Source organism: Pollicipes pollicipes, unplaced genomic scaffold, assembly GCF_011947565.3.
Source record: "Pollicipes pollicipes isolate AB1234 unplaced genomic scaffold, Ppol_2.1 Scaffold_4740;HRSCAF=5597_pilon_pilon_pilon, whole genome shotgun sequence".
NCBI lineage: Eukaryota > Metazoa > Arthropoda > Thecostraca > Pollicipedomorpha > Pollicipedidae > Pollicipes > Pollicipes pollicipes.
In genome coordinates, this window is record NW_023596545.1 from 34,792,176 (window position 1) to 34,817,801 (window position 25,626).

Genomic DNA, 25,626 nt, shown 5'->3' on the forward strand with positions numbered 1-25,626 from the left:
CAATCATAAGAATGCCAGAAAATCACGATGAACACGACGCGAACCTGTCCGCTCACGAAGGGCAACACGGATCGTCAATGACAACAACGTGGGGAGTTCTCTTCCTCGGCCACCTCTGGGCCTACAGGATCTCGGCCTTCATCACCGACCGCTCCGGCGCCGGCCCCGGCGGCGCTCAGTCGTCCGCCTCGAACGGGTCCGACTGGTAGCCCTGCTCGGCGGCGCCGAACAGCTCCTGCGAGCGCTCCTCGCTCTGCAGCTCCGTGTAGGCCCGGGGCGACGGCGTCGGCGCCGGCTCAAACAGCGAGCTGGACTCTGCGTCCAGCGCCAGCTCCGGCGGGCCCAGCGCCGGCTCCGAGCCCTGGCTGCCGCCGCCGGCCAGCAGGGTAGCGGCCGCCGGTCGGCGGAGGAAGGGAGACTCGGTCCGAGCCGGCCGCGCCCCGTCCAGGTGCAGCAGACCCGGCCTCTCCTCGTCCGAGCGCGGCTCATCTCCCCGAGCGCACGGCTCGCCCCACGGGCTCGGCGCCCGGTCACCGCCGTCCTGCCGCGGGCTCGACCCGCCCGCCGGCAGCTGGGTGGGGAGCTCGTTCTCTTGGGAACGGGGTGACTTCGTACTGTCCGCGTCGATCTCCACTCCCGGCGCCTCCTGGCTTTGCGTCTTCGGCTTGAAGAACGGTTCCGCACTGTCCATCCTATTATCCATAACTGGTGGCTTCTGGGACTTCTTTTCTGGCGTGGCAGTAGGGCTCTGACTGTTCACTGCATCTCGCATCGCCGTTATCGCTCTAGATTTATTTTTTGGTTTGAACACAGGCTTCGTGTTGTTAACTGCGCCCGCCTCTTCTGACGCCTTCCCTGCCTTCTTGGTTTTGTAGGTCGGCAGAATCCTGCCCGTTTGGCACTCGGCCGGCGCTGTCGTCTGCCGCTTCTTTTTTTGTTTGACAGGTGTGTGGCTCCCTTTACTTTTGCCACATATTGCGTTCTTGTCCTTCAGTTTCTTGTGGGCTGGTTTGGGTTTGGCCGTCTCATTCCAGCCCGCGCGAACCTTCTTCAGCTGTCTCGGCTGCGTCGTGTCAGGTGCCCGGCTCGCTGACCCAGTCCTCGCCGTGTCCGGCTCCGGCGAGCACTCTGCATCAGACTCGTCAGCCGCCGCCGCCGCCGCCTCCGACCCGCCCGGAGCGTCGTCGATCAGTGGGAGGACGCCCTCACCGGCGTCACCTGACCGCGAGATGGCCGTTAACGTGGCGCGTGCCCTCGGGGACTTACAAGGGGCCGCGCGGCGCGAGCATGAGCGACATCCCGTCCGCGGGCCCGCCGCTGGCAGGATGCGGAGCGCTCTCATCAGCCTGTCATTAATGATTGCCAAAGGGGCATTCGTGACACTCAGGACCTGACTCGAACTGTTAGGCGCTACCGACAAAGCGGCCCGCTTGACCGTGTTTTCGCCGCGCCGTGTAGTAGGTCCAGCCCGGGCGATCTGTTTACCAGCGGCGTCGACAGCCCGCCCCGACCCGGGTCCGCCCGCCCGCCCGCACCCTGGGTGTGCCTGGACTGCGACTGCGACTGCGACTGCGACTGCGTCAGCTGCTGCACGATGTCGTCCACTACGTCCATCAGCGAGTTGACCGTCTCGTCGTCGCGGCTGCTGCGGCTGCCGCTGCTGCTGCTGCTGGTGCTGGTGGAGCGGCTCCGGCGGCGGCGCGGCGCCGAGGCCTGCGGCAGAGGGCGGCCGCGTCACCGGGCCCGGCTCGCCACCACGCCCCACTCCCGTCCTCCGACGGCAGGATGGGCCTAAACAGGCGCGATTGCTGCAAGGTCTGTTTTGCTGACGACTGCGGGCCGCGCCGTCTGGTGCCGACTACGGGCAGCAGCGCGGCTCACGACAGGATGCAAATATTTACAGCTCTATTCATGGGTTGCACTTGCAGCGACCAGCGTGAGCCGCATTCAGAATCTTAGCACACCGACAGCGCCTGTCGAGATATCTGGTAAGGCCAGGCACAGCACGAGCAAAGTCAACAGGCTCCGAGGCCACGGGACGCGGCCGCCGTCACGACCGAGGGCGTGGGCCGCTCTGATCGTGGGGGTCCACCCCCGCACAGAGTCGCCCCGCGGCCCCCGCCGGGGACGCCCACCTGCGCCGCCGGGGCGCGGGACGTCCTGGAGCGCCGGCCGCGTCGCCGTTTCCGCGACGGGCGGCGACCTGCCGGGCGAAGCGCGGTCAGTTCGGCGGCCAGGTCACGCTGGGCGTGGCCTCTGCCGGCGACGCGGCGAGCTGACACAGGGACAGGTCAGCATGGACGAGGCGGTCCGTCTGCCCGTATATTAGAGACGTTGAGGGCGGTCAGAGTTGCCCACTTGTTCTCAGCAATACTTCCGGTCTCCGAGACGCCAAGTTCAGAGCCTCACAAATCGCCACTTGTTTGTTCGGTTAACTCAATCCTCGTCAACAAATCCACTGGACTAGGCTGGTAGCCAGCAGCCAATAACGCTTTTGGCTGCCCCTTTGGCGTAACCAAGGGGATCCGTCCGCCTGTCAGGGCCACCGCCGGAGCGGGCTGACTGGCTCGGCGCCGTGCGCGCGGGAGCCGCTGGCGGCGCCGGCCGGCCTGCCCCGGCGGCGGCGCGTACTGACGGGCTCGGCGCCGTGCGCGCAGGAGTCGCTGGCGGCGCCGGCCGGCCTGCCCCGGCGGCGGCGCGGACTGACCGTCGGGCAGCCGGGCCGTCTCCGCCTCGCTGTCCGAGTAGACGGGCCACGGGCCCGGGTAGCGGGCCACGAAGGTGAAGCGGCGGCGCCGCTCTGCCAGCGGGCAGGCCAGCGCCAGGTGCGCCTGCTCCACGGCTGCCTCCAGCCGGGCGCGGTACTCGATGCCGCGGCAGCGGGACTGACGGCCGGCCGACCAGGTCAGGTCAGGTCAGGTCAGACCGCCAACACACGGCGGGCACCGCCGACTGCGAGCGCTGAGACGGCGCCGACTTACAGCTGCTGAGGCGGGGCGTCTTGAACGTGGGTTTACTACACAGGGATATCCCGGTTACATCAGGGCATGAAAGGAACCCATATCGTGCCCCCTGATTGGGGATTCAGGCCTGTCAGCACCGCAGCGGCCGATAAGGCAGCGACCAAAGCCAAAGCGACCGCGACGAGTTCAAGCATTATGAGGGCCTCTGTTAGTGCAATCCAGCGTGTACAAAACCTCAGAGTTGTGACAGCCACAAAGCGGATTTCGGCTCTAGCTGCCCCCTCCCCGGTTCCGACCTTTGTCCGCGCGCTGGCCTGATCCCCGGACTCGAACTTCCTGACGCGCGCCGGGGTGACCCAGCCGCGGGTCACCGGCTGCGTCGGCCCGTCCAGGAACGTCACGTGGTAGTGGGTCTGCGACACAGCGAGAGGCGCCCGGTGTAATGGCTCGCGTCGTGCGACGCGGTCACCGCTGCAGGGCGGGCGAGGGAGGGGGAGAGGACAGACCGTTACGGGCGGCTGGCAGCTTCGTCAGTTGGCTGGCAGCCCAGTATGTTGACGGGCGGACTGCGCACTGCCTGCCTCGTCAATAGTCCTCTCGAGCCCGCCCGGCAGCGCGCTGGCAGCTCAGCCGAGCGACACCAACAGCCGCCGCGACAACGACGCCACACACGACGTAACGAGGATCAAAATTAACTAAACGAACGACTGACGGCGCATTTTGAACGGTCTCGCCCCGAGTCACAAAGCGTTTGGACGCACACAGCGGGCAAGAAGGGTCTCACGTCCACCCCTGTCAGTTCGTCTCGGCCTACGACCTTTGCGGCGCTAGCCGGCGACACCAAGCGTCATGTGCATTGCGTAACACCAGGGACGATCGATGCACCACGGACCACCGTCTGCAGTATCTCCGCACCCCGTACAGCACGCGCGCACGCCATGGGTCGACGTCGCACCATTGCCAACCACGCCCAACCGGACACTGATACCGCGGAGCGCGTCCCTAGCTGACGGGGCGCACGGAGCTCAGCCGTGCGCCGGGAGGGTCGCGGCGCCGCCACGCACCGGCGTCTCGGAGAAGCCGTCCAGCCAGAAGAAGTCCTCGGTGTCGGGGTCGTCGTCGACGAGCGCCGGCCACCAGGGGAAGCCGTCCAGGTGCGCCCAGACCACCGAGCCGACCGTGAAGCGCACGGCCACCAGCCGAGGGAACGCCGAGTTGGGGATGTGCTCCTGCGGCGCCGAGCACCAGCCGAACTTGGCGTCTGTCGGCGGCAGCGGACTCGGTCACCGGCTGGCCGGCCGTGACCGGGCCAGGTACCCGGGTCCGACGGCGGCGTCTGTCGGCGGCGGCGGACTCGGTCACCGGCTGGCCGGCCGTGACCGGGCCAGGTACCCGGGTCCGACGGCGGCGTCTGTCGACGGCAGCGGACTCGGTCACCGGCTGGCCGGCCGTGACCGGGCCAGGTACCCGGGTCTGACGGCGGCGTCAGTCGGCCCACTGGTGCCTGACAGCGGGGATGCGTCAGCTGACTGGTACCTGACAGCGCGAGGATCAAGTTACTTGCACCTGACGGCGGGCGGGTCAGGCTGCAGTGTGTATGTCGGCGGGCGGGTCAGGCTGCCCTTCGTCTGCCGGTGGCGGAGGCCAGCTCCTGCCGTCCGCCAGTGGGGGCTCGGGCTAACTCACGGCAGCAGGTCGCGCTGCCCAGCGGCTGCTGGCGGTGGAGGCCAGCTCCTGCCGTCCGTCAGTGGGAGCCCGGGCTAACTCACGGCAGCAGGTCGCGCTGCCCAGCGGCTGCTGGCGGCGGAGGCCAGCTCCTGCCGTTCGCCAGCAGGTCGCGCTGCCCAGCGGCTGCTGGCGGCGGAGGCCAGCTCCTGCCGTCCGCCAGTGGGGGCTCCGGCTAACTCACGGCAGCAGGTCGCGCTGCCCAGCGGCTGCTGGCGGCGGAGGCCAGCTCCAGGTCGCGCTGCCCAGCGGCTGCTGGTCGCCCAGCGGCTGCTGGCGGCTCAGGCGTCAGCTGGCGGCGCCCGCCGGCGGGTGGGGCCGGCAGTGCCCATCTGACGCGCAGGGACCCCGCCGCCCAGGCTCAGAATGCACGAGAGCGTCGACAGAATTTCAAGGGCGTCTGGAACGTGACTCGGCAAGACCGCTGAAAGCTGTGGCGCGATCGTGACCATTCGTTCCAACTGCGGCAGCCGTCGGGCGCGCGCGAGCACCGCTACGGCCGCCGACGGAGGCCCACCGCGTAGGTACAATGCGGCCTGCCAACGACCACCGAAAAATCGCGCGCGGCGTCTCACTGCTATCCCGAGCGGTTAGTTCAGCCGACTCGGTGCGTCTTTGAGGCGCCGAACGTGACGGATTCCAGATATCATTGGCATCCACTCGGGCGCGAGCACCGCAGCAGGGAACGGGCTTGTTGTAGACCGCCGGACACGTCAGCAGAATGTGTAATTCGAGGATGATAAAACGATATTTATTTGTAACGAGGGCATGCTCTCGCAATGCGGCACTCAATTGCTGTGAACGGCATGTGTCACGCCCGATCGATTAAAAGAAAAGATCAAATTATTTCTCAAGTGCTACTTCGTCGTAAGAACAAAACGTCACCGCAGATGCTAGTAGAGCAGATTAGACTACCGTAGCAAACAAGCGCCAGTTCACGAAGTGAAAATTTAAAAAAAACGTTGCAAAATTGCTGCCTCTGCTGAGCCGCGCAGGCTTAACGGTTTCAGTCGACGAAATCGACGAATTTGCGATCGCCCACGTTTTGGCACCTGCGTTCGCACTCCGTGTTATTTAACTTACCACTGCGAAAAAATACACAACTTGCAGATGTCCACTGGTCACAGTGTACCCGGCCGCACTCTCGTGCAGTTTGCGTGGTCCGATCTGTCTCGGTTCGGACCATAGCGCCCTGCAATCCGGGCCAGATTCTATCTGAGACCTTGGCCGCTTTCTGGTCGATTCCCAGCACACCCGTGAAGCGAGAGCTGCTGAGATTGTTAGTGATTTGTGAACGGTGTGCCGACCTGCACCGTGCGGTTATCACATCTTTATCTACTCTTGTTGCAGAGATCTGTCAACAGTCTTTAACAATCGCAAAAAGCGTGCTCAAGCGTGCGCCAATAACCGAGCATGCACCCACTGACACCTTTGCCGGTATGACGGTCCGTTCTGGCCCCCCTCAGGCTTCTGGCCTCGTGACGCTGTGACGCCGCCATCGTCCGTTCTGGTCCTCCGTAAGGCGGTGCTGGCCTCGTGACGCTGTGACGCTGCCATGGTCCGTTCTGGCCCCCCTCATGCTTCTGGCCTCGTGACGCTATGACGCCGCCATGGTCCGTTCTGGCCCCCCTCAGGCTTCTCGCCTCGTGACGCTGTGACGCCGCCATGGTCCGTTCTGGCCCCCTCAGGCTTCTGGCCTCGTGACGCTGTGACGCCGCCATGGTCCGTTCTGACCCCCCTCACGTTTCTGGCCTCGCGACGCTGTAACGCCGCCATCGTCCGTTCTGGACCCCATGAGGCAGTCCCCATCATCCGTTCTGGTCCCCCTCAGGCTTCTCGCCTCGTGACGCTGTGACGCCGCCATGATCCGTTCTGGTCCTCCGTGAGGCGGTGCTGGCCTCGTGACGCTGTGACGCCGCCATGGTCCGTTCTGGCCTCCTTCAGGCAGTCCTTGCCTTGTGACGCTGTGACAACCGGTTGCTGAGATCTGGACCGTGTTTCGGTCCGTATTGTATGGCCTTATACATTGAATAAATGGGCGCACCTGTGTCAGGAGGCTGCACTTTTTTACGACGTAACGATGCAGAAAATCAAATCTGATCAAAACTGCTGATCGAAACTGTCTGAAAATACACCCAGTTTATCCTCTGAAGAATCGCGCATTTTTCCTGAAACTGGCGTGCGGCTGCGACTGCAGATTGCAAAGATGCCAGGTTCTTGAAAACGTGACGGGCGGACTTGGCTACTTCAGTTGAGATATGCTAACTTATAGCAAAACCCGCTCGGTTAGAGGCTCATCCTTGTTCATGGTGATCGTTTAACGGCTCTGCACTGCAGAAACAACGTTGCCTTGTGCCACTTCTGTGTGTAAATGTCACATGCCGTCTAGCAATGCATGAAAATGACGACGTCTAGCTGTGAGCTGTCTGGCAATGATACAAATCGAGCTGTGCACAAAACCACAACTTGAACGATGTCGGCACATGGTGCGTGCCTTATTTGTAGGAATGCAAAGAGCCGGCTACGTTGCCACTGCTACACAATGGCAGGCACCAGCAGCGGTGCTTTACTCCATGTCACCAAGAAAAGCATTGAGGTCCCGGTTGTTCGGCGTACGTTGAGAGTTGTTATGTCAACATCATCGGCGTCCCAGGCGGCAGGACGTACTGTGTGACCGACGTTATCATCTCATGATTATGCTTGCAAAAGCCTCAGTTTGAGTTCTTAGTTCTGCGATCTGAGTTATCTAAGGTTGGGTTTTGTCAACACAACCATGGCTTGTCAAATAACGCCGTTTAATCAGTACCTCCAGATCTACTGAAATCCGATTACTGTCAGCATAAGAACTTACAACTCATAATCCAGCAGCAATGTAGCCTGGCTCAGAAACATACCATGGCTGCATCGGCTGATCCAGTTTGTGTTTTTGATCGCGTAATCACCCGTGCAATAAACCGGTTGTGGGCTTACACAACCGCGCTCCTGGAAAACATGCGCGGGTCAGGGGACCGGGGACGTCGCTGCACAGGGGACGTCGCGCAGGCAGACGCCTCAGCTGATCAACAACGGCATTGCACTCCGTCGCCTCACGCGACGGGGCCGGGGCGACGACGCGAATACCACCGGCGGCCGGCGGCCGGCCGGCTGGCCGTCCGTTGCGGAAGAGCCAGGGAGCGAGGGCCGCCAGAAAAACTGGCCACCTCAACCGGACCGACCAACGAGCCCGGCCGCAGGGCGCCGTCACCGATCACCGCCGGCTTCGGCACGTGGACACCAGTGGCGTGGCCAAGGGAGTTGTGGGAGCCGTATCTCCCCCGTTCCACCCCCGGTAGGGCCGGGGCCGCCTGGGGTCAAATGCCCTAGTACTTGCAGTTGAAAACGCCCTTAGAGTTTGTAAAACATACAGAGGGGTCTGCGAGGCATCAAAGAAGGAACACGAGCCCAAAAAGGTCTCCTAAATTTCAAAAAGAGCCCCTGTAGTGATGCACAGGGTCCTCTTGGCTGGAAGGACTCCTTCTGACCCGATCTAGCCGCTTCCCGTGCGAAATCCTGCATACGCCACTGGTGGACAAGCCCCGTGTCTCTCGTGCTGATTGACTCGTGTCTGTTGTTGGGCTACAAGACCAGGGACTAGGTTTTTCTGGAGACACGTGTGTGATGAAACTACTCAGCCTTCTTAGACCGGCTGTCAAACTCGCGCCTTTACTGGATCACAAGCTCAGCACGCCCGTCCGCGTCCGTCTGCTTCGGGTGTCCCCAGCCAGTGCCGTCCTGCGGGCCGCTCTGCATCCGCGCCTGCCACCCGTTACCCGTGCGGCCGCTGCTGAGCGGGAGGCGACAGGTCCCCCGGTGTGCAGCGCCGCGCCAACCGCGCCGGGAGGTCACGGCCCACCCGGCGGCCGGGGCACGGGCGGCAGAATCGGCCTCGCTCGGCTGTCAGCTGCTGGCTCTGATATCGCTGCCGTCACTTTAATCACGGCTCTCTCAAGAATATCGGATGACCGAATGAAAAAAAATCTCTGCCAGGATTTATATCAGGCAAGTTTAGAAAGTCTGTCGAGGATGCCGAGGATGGGACGAGCCGTTCGAGAGCGCCGGGACACCGCCGCCGCAAATTACAGCACAAGGCACTCAGAACTACTGGCGTCACTGTCCACTGAGGTCGATCCCGCGCCTTGGGCTGCGCTGAGTGAGCAGGCCAACGGGACGGTGCTGATGTCGGGCCGGCGTTCGCCCCCGCTCCGCCTGCTCCCCGCACGGGCGGCCGCTGTTTGCACGAGGCGCACAAACACCACCTGACGCCGCTGCCGGCCGGTCCGCGCACCTTCTCACGCTAGCCGGGTGAAGCGCAGACAGGCACGCCGGCCCACGGCCGCAGTGCTGTCTGTACGCGCTGGCGCGCGCACCGGCCTCCACGCCGGCCGATGACTGTTCGCCGTCGGATTAACTTTTCAGGATAAGCACGGAGAGTGTGGAGAAAGCGCCAGCCACGCGCACAGCCTAGGATTAGATCCTGGGTGCTGGCACACCACCGCAGTCCGCGTATGCACAGAAAATGGGAGTTGGGTGACCTTATCTTGATCTACATTATCTGGAGGCAGTTGTCAGCTGTGCCATGGTCTGAGCGAACGCTGATCAGTGCTGAATTTGCTACCAACGCTCCGTAGTTCATTCGTGTTGTTCAGTACAGAAATAGCTATGTGAAATGGGGAAAACCAGCGATACAGATAGATAGATGCTGACACGCATGGAACACGTGTCGGTGACCGGCCACCAGCTAAGATGAGTGAAATCTGAGCCCCTCTCACGATCACCAGCTGGCGAGAGAGACGGGGCCGAGACGTGGCGTGTCAGAATAGAGTCAGCCACCAAGCCGAGTCTCGGGGAGAGATCAGTGAAGAGGCGCATCGCGAATCCAGCGGAGGAGGGATCTCCGGCAGTAATACGCCGCCCTGATCCCACCTCGGCCCCGGCTCGCACGGACCGGTAGCGCCCATCACAGGTCGATTTGGTGGGGCCAGCAGCCGCGGCGACGACCGGTCCGAATCGATGTGATGCGCCGGCATCCTCGCCATCTGCACCGTACACCGCAGCGTTCCGCGTCCGTTCCTAGCGGCGCGTGCCAGCCTGTCCGGCTCACATGGCCGCCGCACGTGGCCTGTGGCGCCCGCCGTCCGCCGGCCCGACCCCTGCCGCGGCCGTTGTCACCGGCGGCGGGAGCTGCGGCCGCCGCCGCGGCCGACGGCCACTGCTGGCACCGCGCGCTGGCGGCCCGCGAGCCGGCGGCCGGCCGTGCCCAGCACGGACAGTGGGCAGGCCGAGCGGCGGCCGGCGCAAACAGGCCAGCTCGGCCCGACCACGCCGTCAGCACGGACACCGGCCACGCCGCGGCCTGCTCTCGCCCCTGCCGCCGCGCGCTTATCTCTGGGCAGCACACCCTCGCCATGCTCCGCGCCTCCCATCACCCCCCCCCCCCCCTCCGCCCTCTTTCTTTCCCTCACTGCTCTGGTTGCGCTCCATTCTCGCCCCTCCCTTCTCGCGTACGTCTTCTCCCCGCGCCTCGTAAGCCGCGCGGTCGGACCCGACCATCAGGTATTCTTAGCACCGTTGCACCGGCGCCGCCTCCTAAATCCGGAAGCGTTCGCGCGCCGTCTGCCAGCCATTCGCGCTCGTCTGTTTGCAAACAACTCGCCTTCGACTGCACACCCGCGAAGCCCGGCATGCCCAATGTAGCCACCCTCGTCTAAACGGGCCTGATTCGCGCGCGGCGGCGGCGCGGCGCCAGCAGCGCGGGAGAGCGCGACGAAGCTCGGTGCCAGGCGCGGCCACCGCCGCTGAGCGACGGCACGTGTTGACGGCCGGGCGGACCGGCCGGCGGCCACCTACCGTCGTTCATGGTGCAGTGCCAGGCCTGCGGCAGCTCGGACGGGTCCTGCACGGCCGCCAGGTGGCGCCACTTGCCGCAGTCGATGTGGCAGCACTGCACCCAGGTCCCACAAGTGCGGCGCGCCTGCAGCGCCAGGATGCGCGCCTGTGGACGGTCAGCGCCGGCGGTCAGCGGCGGCACACCCGAGCGCCGGCTGCAGCGGCACGCGCCGAAATCGCCGCCACAGCTGCACGCGGGTGCAGCGCTCGGACAAATCAGACACGGCGGCCGGCTACGGCTATCCCGACCATCTGATCTGAGGCCGCTCACGGTCGGCCCAGCTGCTGTCGTGCTCCATCCACTTACCGGCAGAGCCCCCCCCCCCCCCCCCCCCCCCCAGGCACGCTCGGCCACTTTAGAGCTATTCTGAGCATAATTTGGCCGCGGTGCTCACCGGCCGCGGTTAAGTGCATCAGCGGGGACGGCACTCCCATTGTCTGACACAAATAATTACCTGATTTCAAGACACATATAACTGCGAGGTGCAAGGGCCATTACCACCCCGATTTACACGCTGGTCGTCGCGATAGCGCCCGTGGGATATCACTCGGCGGACGCAGTTTGAGCTCGGGTCCCCAGGTCCGAAGTCCAACACCCGGTCGACCGTGCCCTACATGCCCAAATGTACAAACTATTCCCGTCGTGCACCGGACGAGCGTTGGTGTGGCGAGCTGCACAGACCGCCCGCAGTCGAATTGTGCTCGAGTGGCGGTACCAGCTCTATCAGGGATGCAGACAAGCTCACGAAGTGCAGTGAGAACAGGCACAAGCGAGCGTCCCAGAACGGGCACGAGGACAATAGCGACACACAGATGACAGACAACAGCCCATAGCGACCGGCACACGACGCAGACGTGGACGCCGGCTTGCAGATGTTCAGTCGCCCATGCGTTGCACACCTCACGGGGAAGCGCTGTGCAGTCGGCCGTCGCTTCCAAACGATGCCGCGACAAGGGTGGGACGCCGCTTTAAATACGATCCGTCGTAACCGCCGATCCGTCGTAACCAATGGCATGTTATGCCTACGCCGGGACAGCTGCCTGGCGCCAACATCAGAATATTGGGAGCAGGAGACGAGGGCACGAATCTTCGGTATCGGCAGACCCGAGTTTTCAGCTCATCTATTTCACAGCATACTTTTGTTATGTTTTCCACGGTTGAACGCACTCAGCCGGAGACGTGCCTGGACTCCCAGGGTGGCTTCAGGCACATGAACGCCCAGCCAGTTTCCGTTGTGGGATGGCACGCCCATGAAGGCCGGGCTGGGGATGACACGCACCGATCCGTATTGGCGGGCGAGCAATCCATACGACATTGACGGGACCTCGAAAATATCTTCAACGGTCGTGTGAGGTGACTGCAAATCGATAGTTGCTTTAACCTTGGCCAATGCGCACGACATTGTCGAGCGGGGATCCGAAAAACGACCTAACCTCGCGGTAACAGTGCGCCTTGGCCACCTTTTCCTGAAAGCCCGCCACTGTACAGTTCTTAGGAGCTCCCTGTGGCACGTTACACCATCCGGCCTCAGCAATGGGCGGGCTGATCATGGGCAGTTCAACATGAGCAACACCTCATACCACATAACATCTGTCGTGACGAAAAAGCCCCCCGTTGGCATAAGACGTCATGGCTTCGCCATGATGTTTCATGTCTAACAAACCACAGGCGTGGAAGAAGGGGAGGAGGGAGGGAAATACTAGCTTCATCCCCTGTCACTTTCCTGGAATTTCCACATTAACCTCATGTGATGGGTGGACAGACTTGGCCTCAAATAGGGTTTTCCGATGGGGCAATTTTTCTGACACGCTCCGTTGACGTACACACGCCCGATAAATACGCCCGTTAAATACCTATGCCAAGGTACATTGAGCGTCGATAGGTTAACAGTCTTCACAAGTTTAGGGTGCCCTATACAGCAGGCGCAAGCGCGAAATGGAACAAACCGCAAGGGCATCTGCAAGATTCCGTAATAAAGAGGGGAGCACAATCAGACATATTTTGCAAAAATCTTCATTTAGCGGGCTGAGCCGTATGTGTCGCCTGCAAGGAGGGTTACATCACATGCTCTCAATGTACTTATTTATTGACGTCATCTCGACTCTTTCACTGTCGACTTTCACTGTCGACATTTATTAATATCCCCCGACTACCGTAAGGAGGGAATCGTCGCGATCGATGTCGAGCGCGGCGCCAGACACAGTAATGACAGCGGCTGACGGCGGCCCGATGGGGGCCCGACGGGGGACCAGATCCGAATCCCGTTCACGGATCACGGTACCGGCCGGCGGCGGTCGACGGCGGCTGACAGCGGCTGACGGCGGCCCGATGGGAGCCCGACGAGGGACCAGATCCGAATCCCGTTCACGTTTCACGGCACCGGCCGGCGGCGGTCGACGGCGGCTGACGGCGGCACGACGGGGGCCCGACGGGGGCCCGACGGGGGACCAGATCCGAATCCCGTCCACGGATCACGGTACCGGCCGGCGGCAGTCAGCGGCGGCTGACGGCGGCCCGAAGGGGGCCGACGGGGGACCAGATCCGAATCCCGTCTACGGATCACGGTGCCGGCCGGCGGCAGTCGACGGCGGCTGACGGCGGCCCGACGGGGGCTCGACGGGGGACCGGGGCCGACGGGGGACCAGATCCGAATCCCGTCCAGGGATCACGGTACCGGCCGGCGGCGGTCGACGGCGGCTGACCGGCCGGCTACACCGGTCAACAGCTCGACTGCAGCACGTGGGGTACATCGCCAGGTGACCAATCCGCGCTCAAGGCTGACCAATGGCTTCCGGCCAAGTGCGGATGGTGGCTTCGGATCGCGTACCAGAGCGAACCGAGAATGTGGGGGCGTCTCAACCATCACGGGAAAAACTCAGCGTTAAGCTTGTATTGTCATGCGCCACTTTGGGTCGTCAAATTTTCATGAAAAGTGGACGTTAAATTTTCACTTCCTCGCCCGAAACCATTCTGCTCCTACAACTCTGGAGCGATCCGACAGACAGATTGACCCCCTGGGTACAGACAGACTGGCCAACTGGTGCATAACGCAATGACGTAGCTAGGATTTGGCTCATGACGGGATAAATGGGGTCATAAGAGCCCTTCCAGCCAAGGAACCTCTATTCGCCGCTTAAAAGCTCTGAGTTGTATTTGGGGAACCTTTTGATTAAGGTTACATACGAGCCTTTTTGGACGGATGGATTTCTGGGACCAGAGCTCACGCTAAGCAGTGCTTGGTGTGTTAGCCCTGAGCCCTACCATGCGATCACGTAATTTCGGGTCAACGGCAGGATTTGTGGTGACAGTTTAACCTTCGCGCTCACTGGCCGTTTTTCGCAACGCGGATTTGCAGAGGGAGGGGGGGGGGGGGTTGATGCCACCTCACCTTCCGTTCCCAAAGTAATGAAGATAGAGTTTGGCAGACAAACCAATGGACTGGTCTCAACGGCATCTCGCGATTGGTACCAGTTTTATGTTACTAGGTAAGAATTGATCATATTATGCCCGGTCAAAAGTTCAAATTTTCCCGATCACACTTTCAGCTTTACAACATCATACACGCGAGACCATACCTCGTGCCGACACAAAAACTAAACAGGCATGTTCCTTTTTCAATCCTTAGTACAATTGCGTACATCTTTATGTGTTTTGAGCATATCTGCAAGATACATGGTCCACTTAATGTGACAACGTCGGCCCGCCGCGTGCGTTCCGCAGCATCGTCGGTTACCGCCTGCCGCCAGCGTCGGCCGCAGATCGCCGTGCCATATTCCTCAAAAACCGCTGCTGCTCCGAAACTAGAACAGCTAAGAGCATGTTTTCGTGTCAAAACACGTACAATGAATGCCCCATAGCTGTTGAAAATTTGGGCGCGATTGCACAACATGCCGGAAAAGGTGTCCTCAAAAAACCTTACGGAGGCGCACCGACACTCGCCCTGTCTTATCGGGGTGAGGGTTAGCATGCCGCGATGCTCGGCACGGTCCGTCTTGCCCTCTGGCGGCACCTGACCTTTTGTATAGCTCCAGCTCTCGGCCGCAGGCCGTACCTGTCAAGGCCAGATAGCGGGCGCCTAAAGCAACCCAACCCACCCAACCACGGGCGGCTGGATCGGAGGGCAGGCGCTATGCTCAAATGAGCTATCGCCCCGGGAAACCTTTTTGAGTTCGGGATCTCATTTCGATGCCCCGGGGGGCTGCTTTTATGCTTCAGAAGCGCCTTAAGCGCCTTAAGGTGCCGAACGGAAATTGGGGCCTCCGGTCCAAGGCGCCCCGCCGCCTCCAGGCGGACCCCAAAAGCCCCTGGTTACGCCACTGGCGCAGCGACCCCCATTCTGGAGCTGTGCAACATATCGTGCCAGACGGCTCTTCCGAGCAGGAGATCGTCACGACTGGGGCGGGCCCTGGTGGCGGCCGTCGGTGGCGCATCAATGCCGCGGAGCTCGGACACGCCCACCGCCGAGAAAGGCGTGCAGGCGACGTTTCAACACGATAGTTCATGGTCATGTCGGCTGGTGTCATGACCAGAACAGCAAAGGTCATGTGTATTAAGTATGGGCACGGCATCGGCACGCTTTACCCGCGGTCGCTGGCGCGGCCGCTCAAAAGTGCGAACACGTTCAGCTTGGTTTCGATTCCGTGACGGTGATCACGTATAAATATGAATGGTAACAGTACTAGTTATCACAGTCATCAAGTCTCCAAATCTGGACACGTACGACAAATGGGCCACCATTTCATTTTTGCGACCGGTTGCAGAATATGGATAATCGCTTCATCAACTGCTTAAATTTAGCAGCGTACGACAACTGGGTCACTTTTTTTATTTTTCTGGAGCTGCTGGTCAGAACACCCAGCGCGGCGACATGGGTCGAGCCTCCTCTGGCAGCTAAACCGGCCGCTGGGTAGCCAGCTTAGCGTGCCTCCACAACGCCTCGGTCTGTTGACTTGCACCGTGTCTTACAAGCCGCCGCGCGGGATTTCGGAGCGTGGCGCGCGCTCCAGCTGCGGAGGCGTGTTTGTGGACTGCTGTACCGATTTTTTAACCAAGGTCGCCCGTGGGCCGTGCTGCAGGAGGGCCGGTGCCTGGTTGCATCATGCCAGCATACGCCGAGCGGTGCAGTTTGCATACGCCGAGCGGTGCAGGCGCCGCGGAGGCTCTCCGAGCACGGAGCGGCGCCGCGCTATCAGCAGCTGGCAGCGATCGCTCGCCGGCCCCGCATACCGCCGAAAGACGGCCGAGGCCCGCATGGGCCGCCGGGCTGGACACGGAAAACCGACTGAGCAGCTGGCATGATCAGGGACGCCTGTCTAAGAAACCTCCTGACAGGACGAGCACGCGAAGGTGTGTACAGAGGCGTGTCAAGCGCCAGTCACGCAGCGCCGGACACGCGTCTACGATACGATTCTGGGGGGGGGGGGGGGAGGGGGGGGGGGGTATGTAACGACGGCCGGCCCTCAGCGCAGTTTCTCTTGCCTTTTCAACCCACGTAGGGACATTTCGTCACGTGAAAAGCGCGCCCCACCCCGCCGTTGCTGCTTCCTGCATACGTTCCAGGAGCTAACTGGCGGCTGTTTCAGTCGGGAACATGCTGGCACGGACGGTTCTTTGGCTGCTGTCCGTCCGACGCAATGCATCACGATAGGAGCATCCTTCATGCTGTCTTGTGGCTGACCAGGAAGTGCTCGAGAGTACAAAAAGAAGCGCGAAGTGTATTTCACGGGCCCCATCGCCTGAGTGGCACGGGAAGCATTCCAGGCAGGCTGGCGCTGGTGCGAAGCTCGATGCAGTGCGTGGAGATTTAGTGTTTCACACAACTTGTGTGGAGCCAAATCAATGTGAAAAACATCAAACCCTCATTGCATAAACACGAAAAGCCAGACACAAATCCCGATACTGAGCGACATGTCCCACGTGTGGTTCGCCAGTGGCGCATGACCCCCTTCCACGACGCGCACACGCGCGCGACTGGTGTCGACCGGCTCTGCCTGGCGGACGGCGGGTGCGGCCGCGGCGCTGGCGGGCCGCGCGGGGCGGCGGGCCTTGGCGACGCGGCGCGGCGCCGCTCACGTGCGCTGCGCACTAGCCGGCCGCCGCGCCGCCGCGATACAACGCAGAACGGGAGGCACACCAGCGGGGGCGGCGCCGCCGCCGCGTCTACCGCCGGGCCGCGCCAGGCCGCCCGTCCAGCACGGACCGCTCTCCCGGCCAGTCCATTGCCCGGGAGTGCGCGACAGCTCACATCCGCAGCCGGCGCAGGCGGCGAACAGCGGCGGACAGCGCCCGGAGGGCAGCCCGCCGTTGACCTATTTCCGGGCCCGAAGCCATGGCGTGCGGCGCGGCCGTCCGGCGGCGCTCAGCGGTCTGCCGGCCGTGTCGCCGCTGAGCCCGCGCGGCCGTCACGGTGCCCTCTGTAGAATGGAGCCGGCCGCTGGGAGCACGGCGCGGCCCCGGGCGCCGCCGATCGCGGTGCGGCGACCCCGGAGGCGGCCAAACGGCGCGGCTGCCGCTCTCTCCAGCCCACTCTACGACACGTAATCGCCCAGCTGATCGGCCACGCACCGGCGCAGCGGCTCAGCTGATCGGCCACGCACCGGCGCAGCGGCTCAGCTGATCGGCCACGCACCGGCGCAGCGGCTCAGCCGATCGGCCACGCACCGGTGCAGCGGCTCAGCTGATCGGCAGTGCAGGCGTTCCGGCAGGCTGCCAGTATGGCGCCCATGAATGTCCTCACGCGGACACACCAGTGGGGGAAAGAAAACAAGTAAAAACGCTTATTACCTGCTCTGATGGCATACGGTTTCATGTTTAGCAGGGAGCAACCACCTGTAACACATCGTGGGCCAACTTGCTTCGATGGGCAGAGACGGTTGCAGGACATTAACCAGGGTGGAGCCACGAACCGCCCGGGGTCTTACAATCGGATGGGGCCCCCACAGTCCATTAGGGTCCTTACTCGAATTGTGTTACTTTCTCAAATTTGTTGTCTTAAACCTCACGCAGGTTAACTTAAAGCAGCACAATTTAGTTCCATGCACATCCTTGTCATTTTTGTGGTTTGGGACGCGCTCTGTTAAGTTTGGCTCAGGCGCACGTCCGGGCCCGACATGCTCAGCAGACCGTCCCTAACTGCGCCGGTCTTTCGGTGCATCGCGAGGCCTCCGCGTGGATCCCAATAGGGATCATTTTATCGTCCGCATTTGAGTGGAAAATCGAGCAGCCATCACGTGGATCAACGCCGGTTAGTTCGCGAGCTGGCTCAGCGTGTGGTCGCCAACAACATCAAACCGCTTGGCTTTCGCAAACAGGCTTCACTAATCCATCTGCAGTTGACTGACTCTAATCCTTTCGTGACATAAACGGCGACTCAAGTTTTTCGACAGCCAACGTTAAAAATACGAACGATCTGCACTTTATCACAAAAAATACCCGGTTAAGGCATGAAAAAGCCATGGTAAGGGCTTAACAATTTGCAGGAGAATGGACTTGGGCAACGGTACAGCTAAACTGAAAAAGAATTAAGGGAAATCCGCGGAAACTAGCCATTGACCGTGTACTATCTGCTGATATCTTATTTGCGTATGTGTATTGATCCTGGCATGTCTACAGCTACCCACTGCAGTCCAGGAACACGCGTCTGGGCGGTCTGAGCTCATCTAGCCACTGCGGTCCAGTTACGGTTGCCGGCATTGGCCATGCTCCTCGTCTCTGCGCGGCCTCAGTTGCACGCTGCGGCCATGGGCGCCCGCCCGGCCCGTACTGCGCAGACCGGCCGCCGCCCGCGCCATCCCAGCTGGAGGAGACGGCGGGACCAGGAGCGGGCGCGGAGGACGGCCGTCCCCTGGCCGACGGCGCCGCGCCGCCCGCCGACGTCCGCACACTGGACAGGATCACACACGATCACGCGCTGGGCTATCATGCGTCCAGTGTTTGTGGCCCACGTATATGGACCGGGCCGTACGCGCCGGCTGAGAATTACGTCACAGGCAGTGAGCAGCTGTGGCGTGCGGGGGCCAACGGCAGCCTTGCGCCTGGGCGGCGGCGCGACAAGCGGCGCGGGGAATGGTGTATGAGCAGCGGGGACTGGTCACAGTCACACACTGTTATGTCTCGGGCAGTTATGTGCCGCATGCGGAGCCCGGCCGCACGCGTCGGCTGAGGACCGCGTCACTGGCGGCTGATTACATATATACGCGGCGGAACAAATGGATGGCATGAGGCTGCACTTGGAGCAACTACACGTGTGTTGAAAGGTAAGGCAAGGTAGCGGTTATGAAGGACAGAGTAGGGAAAAGGGCATCAGCAATTTTCACAAAGCCATTCGCCTCTCTAGTTGTATCAACATCGTACAAGTCGATAAAAAATCTGCATGACGGGGCGCTGATCTGAGACGCATCGGAAATGTGTAAAAAAAGCGTAATTAAAAAAGTTTCAACAAATCCTTGCATACTCAATGATGTCCAACGCCTGAACATTGCCATTTCCAGCTCCAACTGGGACAGCGCTCATTCGAACGTTGTCTTTTCGCGTCTCGTCCCAAAGTTTCCAGAATTATTGCTGTCAAAAGCAATCTGGCAAAAAGAAAGATGCCATACGGGTCAGGACAGTATGTCCCGACTGCGTAACATTCCGCTCACAGCCTTGTTGGGAGGACCGTTGAAGCGAGAACTTCGCAGGAGGAATTCAGGGCGAAAAGAAAGCCTAACAAAGAGCAAGACGCTACACTTTTCAGGAGAGAAGGCCGCAGCTTTCGACGAATCCAGCTCAAACGCGACTTTGTTTTGACTTCAATCGTTCCATGACGGCCTGGGCGTACGGAGACCGCCGTGCCGGCCGGCGGACGCGGCCGCGTACAGCGTCGGTGCACGCTCCGGTGGGTGTGTCGGCACGCGCGCACCCTCCGGAAGCACATCATTGGCTCACGTCTCTGGAGACCGCCGCAGCGGGGGCATCGATTGATGCCGTCTCTCCTTTCCGGACGGCCGGCCGTCAACAGGCCAATCACGGTACCTCGCGAAGCGCGGTAACTATATCTGCCTCTCCTAGCTCCTGTCTCGCAACCCAAGTACACTACCCAGACGCCGCTGCTACGCACAGCAGCCGCCATGGGCTCTTCCAGCCCTTCCCCTACTTTGCCGTGCCGGCGATGACTCGGCACGATTCAGCGTTCCGGAAGCCTACGTCCCACGAGCCTCTGCTGTGCTGAGGCAGGCGCGGCCGGCCACCACCTCCGGCGACGCTCCGACGGATGTGCGGCTGTCGCAAAGCTTTCGAGAGGATGTAAATATGTGGAGAGTAGGCATCTTTGTTCACAAAGGTTCGTGATTTTATGCGTACCGCGTACGTGGCCTGTTCCAGTGTTGGATATCTTCTCTCAGGCTAACCGATTGAAGGTGCCTTTATGCGGTCCAGAACATGTTGTATATGCAGTTTTCCTTGCGCCAAATCTGCATGAGGGAGTGTCTGGCTTAACTTCATGTTGTTTATTACCGTTGCGGAAACTTGGCATGCCTGCTTCCTGGTGGTCCATGTGACGGGTGCATCACACTTTTCTCTATCACGTTACCGCACAAATGTGAGTGTATGACGACGTGGTGCACTCCGTATCATATTCCTTTCCCAGTCGGGTTGGGGCCGGCCGGGACCGGCGCGCAGACCCACCTTCTGGTCGGGCCGCTGCTCCTTGGCGGCCGGCTTCTGGCGAGGGCTTCCGTCGGCGTCGGCCGGCCGGCGAGCACCTGCGGGGGCGGGCCAGGTCAGCGGGCGCGGGCCACCCGAGCGCCAGCTGTCCGCCGGACACGCCCGCCGCTCAGGTCAGCACGCCGACGGTCAGCTCCCGGCGGGCGGCCGGCCGCTCGCGGCGCCGACAGTCGGCCGCTCGCGGCGCCGACAGTCGGCCGCTGTCGGCGCCGACAGTCGGCAGCTGACGGCGCCGACAGTCGGCCGCTCGCGGCGCCGACAGTCGGCCGCTGTCGGCGCCGACAGTCGGCAGCTGACGGCGCCGGTCAACGCCGGCCACGTGGCGTCGGCCAGGCCCAGGCGATGACCGCTCTACGTGAATGCATGATGACGATCACATTTTGAGAGGGAGAGAGAGCATGCTTCAGGGGCTCGCCACTTTGTCTCTGGACCTAGATAGGCGAGTTCGCCTCCTGCCTCGAGCTGCGGTCAACGGCCTGACTTCCACCCCAGGGATGGTGGCGGCACTGAGCTGGGCAGCGGCATGCCTCACTGAACGGCGATGGTTGCGGTGGGTTGTCAGGACCGAAGCAATGCTCCGCGAATCGGGGACACTCAGATTGGCAGTCACTTGGGGACTGCTGCACATCACACGGCACAGGACAGCCCTGTGGCTATCTAGCGCTCTCGCATCGAACTGGACTAAAAACAAGACACAAGCGATGTAACCGGAAAAGTCTAGCAGGGGGTGGGTTTACTCTGCTTGTCACAGCGGAACGACTGACATGGTCGCACCCGAACTGATGACCCCATTTGCTCGGGGCGGAGAGCCCACTCCGTATTGATGGGACGGTCAAAACCGCTCCACTGCGTCCGTACTCCTAAAGGGAATGTTCCACATTTGTATGAGGTTTTGAGCTGAAATAGCCATCTGGAAGAATATTCGGTGCATTTCACAATCCTGCTCTTCTTGAGGCCTAAGCCCTTCTAGTTTGTGAGCTACACGCTGCCGAAGATGTGCAGACTTTTTCGGGGAGACTATTTTAAGGTCACCCAGGCATCCATGATGCCACAATGACGCCATTCAAATCCTGCCATTTCGTTGGCTATGCGGCGATCAAGGCCAAGACAAATATAATTGTCGAGTCGTTCCTATATGGCGTTCGTGAGTACAATTACTAGATGTAGCGGCCGTCAACTGGCTCTCAATCAATGTTGTGCAAGGTACAGTGACGTAATCGAACATTGATGCATCGAGAAGCATACTTACTTGGCCGAAAGACTGTGTTGTCTAGAGCAGCCCTTTCTGCTTAAAAGCACGTCAGAAGTTATAAGTGAGCTTATTTCATCGTCTGATGCTTGTTTCAGTATCTTCAAATGTGGAGCATTCCCTTTGATAAGTCAATCGCTGAAAAGCCCAACGGAAAGCACGGATTCAGCGTGCCCTGGTTCGGTCAGGCACCACACTTGGCAGCGTCTTTGTAATCACGCACGTAGATCTTAGTACTTTACCCAATTGAGCGTGCATCTGACGTTTTCGCGGGTGCGCGTTCTATAGAAGTCCAGCGAGGCGGTAGCAACGGGACTCGCATTGCCAATGGCGCTGGGACACTAACTATCCGGTTATACCATCACCCACTCGTACACCAAGAACTGTGTGACGCACTGAAGTGATGCAATGCCGCTGATGCAACGGTGCTGAAATGTGAACGCCCTCCGATATCGCGTCATCCACACACACCACACCAGGCTATCTGAAAACTGTCACCTGGCAGTCGTGCAACCCGTCCATCACTGAAAACTCGCATCCCAGCGACGGACACAGCGGTACCGTAGCCGAATTTCGCAGCCCGCTCGACTGCCAAGACCGGTCACGGGGGTGGGTCGAGCCCCACGTGTCGGTGCACGTGCCTGGGACCGCCTGGCGTCAGTGCAGCGCCGTACCAGGGCGGACGATTCGCCGCCCCGCCGGCTGAGCGGCCGCAGAAGAGGTCCCGACAGCTGCCCAGGCGCGGTGCAGGAGGCGCGCGGGCGCGCCGCCCCCGCCGGGCCCCCGCCCTCGCCCGCCGACCGGCGCCAACCCAAACAGAACCACGAGCCGAGACACAGAGCGAATCACAGCCGACGTCAGGCGGCCATCACCGCAACCAGGTCCACCACCGGGGGCAGCCGAGGGAGAGAGAGAGAGAGAGAGAGAGGGCGGCAGAGGGGCGGGAGGAGCGCTGATGAGCCGTGCGCCGGCACTGAATGTGGAGAGCACCGCTCGGGGCTCGTGCCCGTCACGGACGGCTTTTGGCTTTGATGAAGGTCAGTAGGCTGGGACTTTACTGTCGACGATTAACGTGAAGCACGTCTGGCACTTCACTCGTGAGATCAGGTAACGGTACGGCGCTACAGCGGGCCTAAGCATCTGTACGAAAAGTATCTAAATATTTGGATAGATACACCATGACCTCTTTAGACACAGTGCATTTAAACATTTGCGTGGAAAACTGCAGGCACAATTGCCGGCCGCGCGCAGCCAAATTTCAGCGCAGCCACCAGCGTGGTCCGTCACATGTGCGCCGCCTCGCGCTTCGCGTGGGCCCGGCCCCACCTGCGCCCGCGGCCGGCTCAGGCACGGTGCGCCTGACAGCCGCGCGCTCGCGTCAGAGACCGTGCGAGGGCGCGCTGTTTACCGGGACGCGGCACGGCGCTCGTGCGGCGAGGCTGGCCTTGACCTGGCCGGATGAAGGCAGGCATCGGTAGGGGCGGGGGTTGCACAAGAGGCCCTGACTTTGACCGTCAGAAGTGGTCCCATGGGCCGCCCCGCTGCCGGAACAAAGCGATGTCATCGTGTGCTGCGACGGGCCGTCACCACAAACAAAATGGCGGTGTGTGACGAACTGCGACCACACTCCACAACAGCGTGAAGGTGATGCGCTGTGACGGCAGAAACTTCAGAACAGTGCAGGACGGTGACACGCAGTAAATAAGATGACGGCGATGACATTGTCACACGAACGGCGCTGTGGCGGTCCGTTCCAAGACCACGGGTGATGCTCACAATGACGGGGTGACATCCCGGCATCACGGCGGTGGCACTGTGTGACGAGTCGTCACAAAAACAGCGTGACCGCTCCGCCGTGACGACCGCCACTCCGGGCAACATAGCCGCGCGACAAACAGGGCCCTCCCCCGTCACCCGACACCGTGATTGATGCGGGGCGGGTCGCCCGGCCCGTTCGACTCGCCCACCGCCGACCGACGCGCGGCGAGCTGACGGCCCGGTCCTGCGCCGCTCGTCGGCGGCCTGACCCGCGCCGCACTCCGGCCGCCGCCGCCGCCAGTGTGGACGACATGCGTGCGGCGCTGCCCGCGGGCGGCCGGCCGGCCGGCTAGCTGGTGCGAGACCGAGGAGCCAGACAGAGGACCGGGGCGCGCGGGCTGCTGCGGGTCGGTCACGTGCCGACGGGGGAGGGGGCCGCGGGCGGGGGGGGGGGGGGGCGCAGGCGGCCGGACGCCGCGAACTCGCCGCCAGCCGGGCTGCAGCGTCGTTCGGGCCGCTCGGGCCGATCGGGCCGGCGCGGGTCGCCATCGATTCGGTGCGAACGAGCACGGCCGCGACACGCATTAGCCGCCTGTCGGCAGCAGAGCGGCGCAGGCGGCCGGACCGGTCACTGGCCGGGGTGTGCCACCGACGGCGCGCTCCCCCCGTGCTGTTTTTGTGACGTATGCCGGCCTGTCTTCGCCATCAGCCATGCTCTCACGCGATGAGCGTGACATGAAAGCGATAGTTGATACGCCTAAAACGTGCACGATTTCGGTGCCGCGGCGAGAGCAGCCGGTGCTGACAGCGGCGGATCCAGCACCCAGTGTCGGGGGGCCCAACTAAAATTTTCCGCTCCAACGGTGGCGAAACCGGAAAATGTGGGCTGTTTTCGTCGTTTGGGGAGCCATGACCCCGTTATCCGCCCTTGGATCGGCCGGGAACTACTGCTGCCAGACCACTGCTGCAGGGGCGGTGCCTGGGCTGGGAATGTCCGCACTCCGTAACGCGCCGGGACATATGTCTGCGTTACGTACACTATAAACCTATGCCCATGTTGGCTAGTGTAATCCAATACCCCTTGGCTAGAGGCCAGCATCTACGCGTTCTGGTTAATGCCGGTATCGGCGCCGGCACTAAGCTTCCTGAAACACCGCGCACCTCCCGGCGCGCACCAGCGGCGCGGACTGACCGAGGCTGCCCCGGCTCTTGTGCTTGTAGAGCTGGCGCTTGACCGGCGGCGGGCCCGTCTCCGGGTCAGAGGTCACCGCCGGGGTGGGGTGGGGACGTTTGAACACCGCCGGCGGCGAGCTGAGACTCGTAGTCGGCGCGTCCGGCGGCGTGAAATCGGCCGCGGCCCTGCGGAGACGGCAGCGCGCTGTCACTGTAGTAGATCGGTGATGATGCGCGTCCGGGCATTGTCGGGTGTTCACGTGATGATTCGCATGGAGGATGGAGGAAAAGCATACAGGAAGCCGCCTGCGCGAGGGCATGGACGGGAATCACCGTGGTGAGGCCGGCGAGGGAACGAGAAAGGGCATGCCACACGATTGGAGTCAAGGAAGAGAAAGCCAAGCTTGAATTAGACAACAAAGGGAAAGCAAACCAGATAACGTAAAAATGTAGCGAAATGACGTGAGTAAAGCAATGGAGAGAACAACAACAGGGATATGGAGATCCCCAAGAGGGAAGAGGAATCACGATACGGACAGCGTGGCGATAGCCGGATGGGGATTCTCCGCGCCGCACCACGGCTTCTCCGCAGCCCTTCTGTCAGGGGCGGCGCCACCGGGAGGGGGGAGGGGGACGCGTCCTCCTTTATCGTCGGGCAGGGGAGTGCCCACCCACCCGTTCTAAAATATTGTTGCAGGAGAAAATATGTCTATCGCGCGGATTCTCAACAAGGGAGCACCATTCCCAATGCTTAACATAATGAGCCAATGTCCAACATAATGAAGGCCTTTCACATCGGTATGACTAAACTGCTACAAATACTAGTGCGATTTTTTTAGGACTCCAAAAGACCACATGACAAAATATGTCTATCGCGCACCGTATATAGCCGAGCGCAATCAATGTATTCCTTTTTTAGTTTATCCTCCAGATCTTCAGGCAGCACTTCGCTGAGATGCTGTTATCTCAACCACAATAAACGGCCGGATTTTCTCTGTTATTGTTTTCATAGACAAACAATAAAGAGTTTGCTTTATTGCTACAAAAAACGCCGAAGCCATAGCACAGCTGCGGGGAAAAAATACTTGAAATATCACCCTGCGAAGCCTTTGACAGTGGACGTACAGATG

General features: G+C 61.5%; 1 protein-coding gene across 1 annotated transcript; it reads right to left on the reverse strand.

Moving 5' to 3' along the window:
- Positions 1-175: 175 nt before the first annotated feature.
- On the reverse strand, positions 176-24,581 carry LOC119098272 (zinc finger CW-type PWWP domain protein 1). The gene is made up of 10 exons (XM_037221193.1): positions 24,516-24,581; positions 20,278-20,354; positions 10,575-10,719; positions 4,028-4,224; positions 3,260-3,376; positions 2,708-2,885; positions 2,182-2,203; positions 1,536-1,645; positions 440-1,218; positions 176-331 (listed from the first exon to the last, which is right to left on the reverse strand). The coding sequence occupies exons 3-10, from the start codon at positions 10,582-10,584 to the stop codon at positions 176-178; spliced, it is 1,569 nt and encodes a 522-aa protein (XP_037077088.1). The 5' UTR covers positions 10,585-10,719; positions 20,278-20,354; positions 24,516-24,581.
- Positions 24,582-25,626: the final 1,045 nt, after the last annotated feature.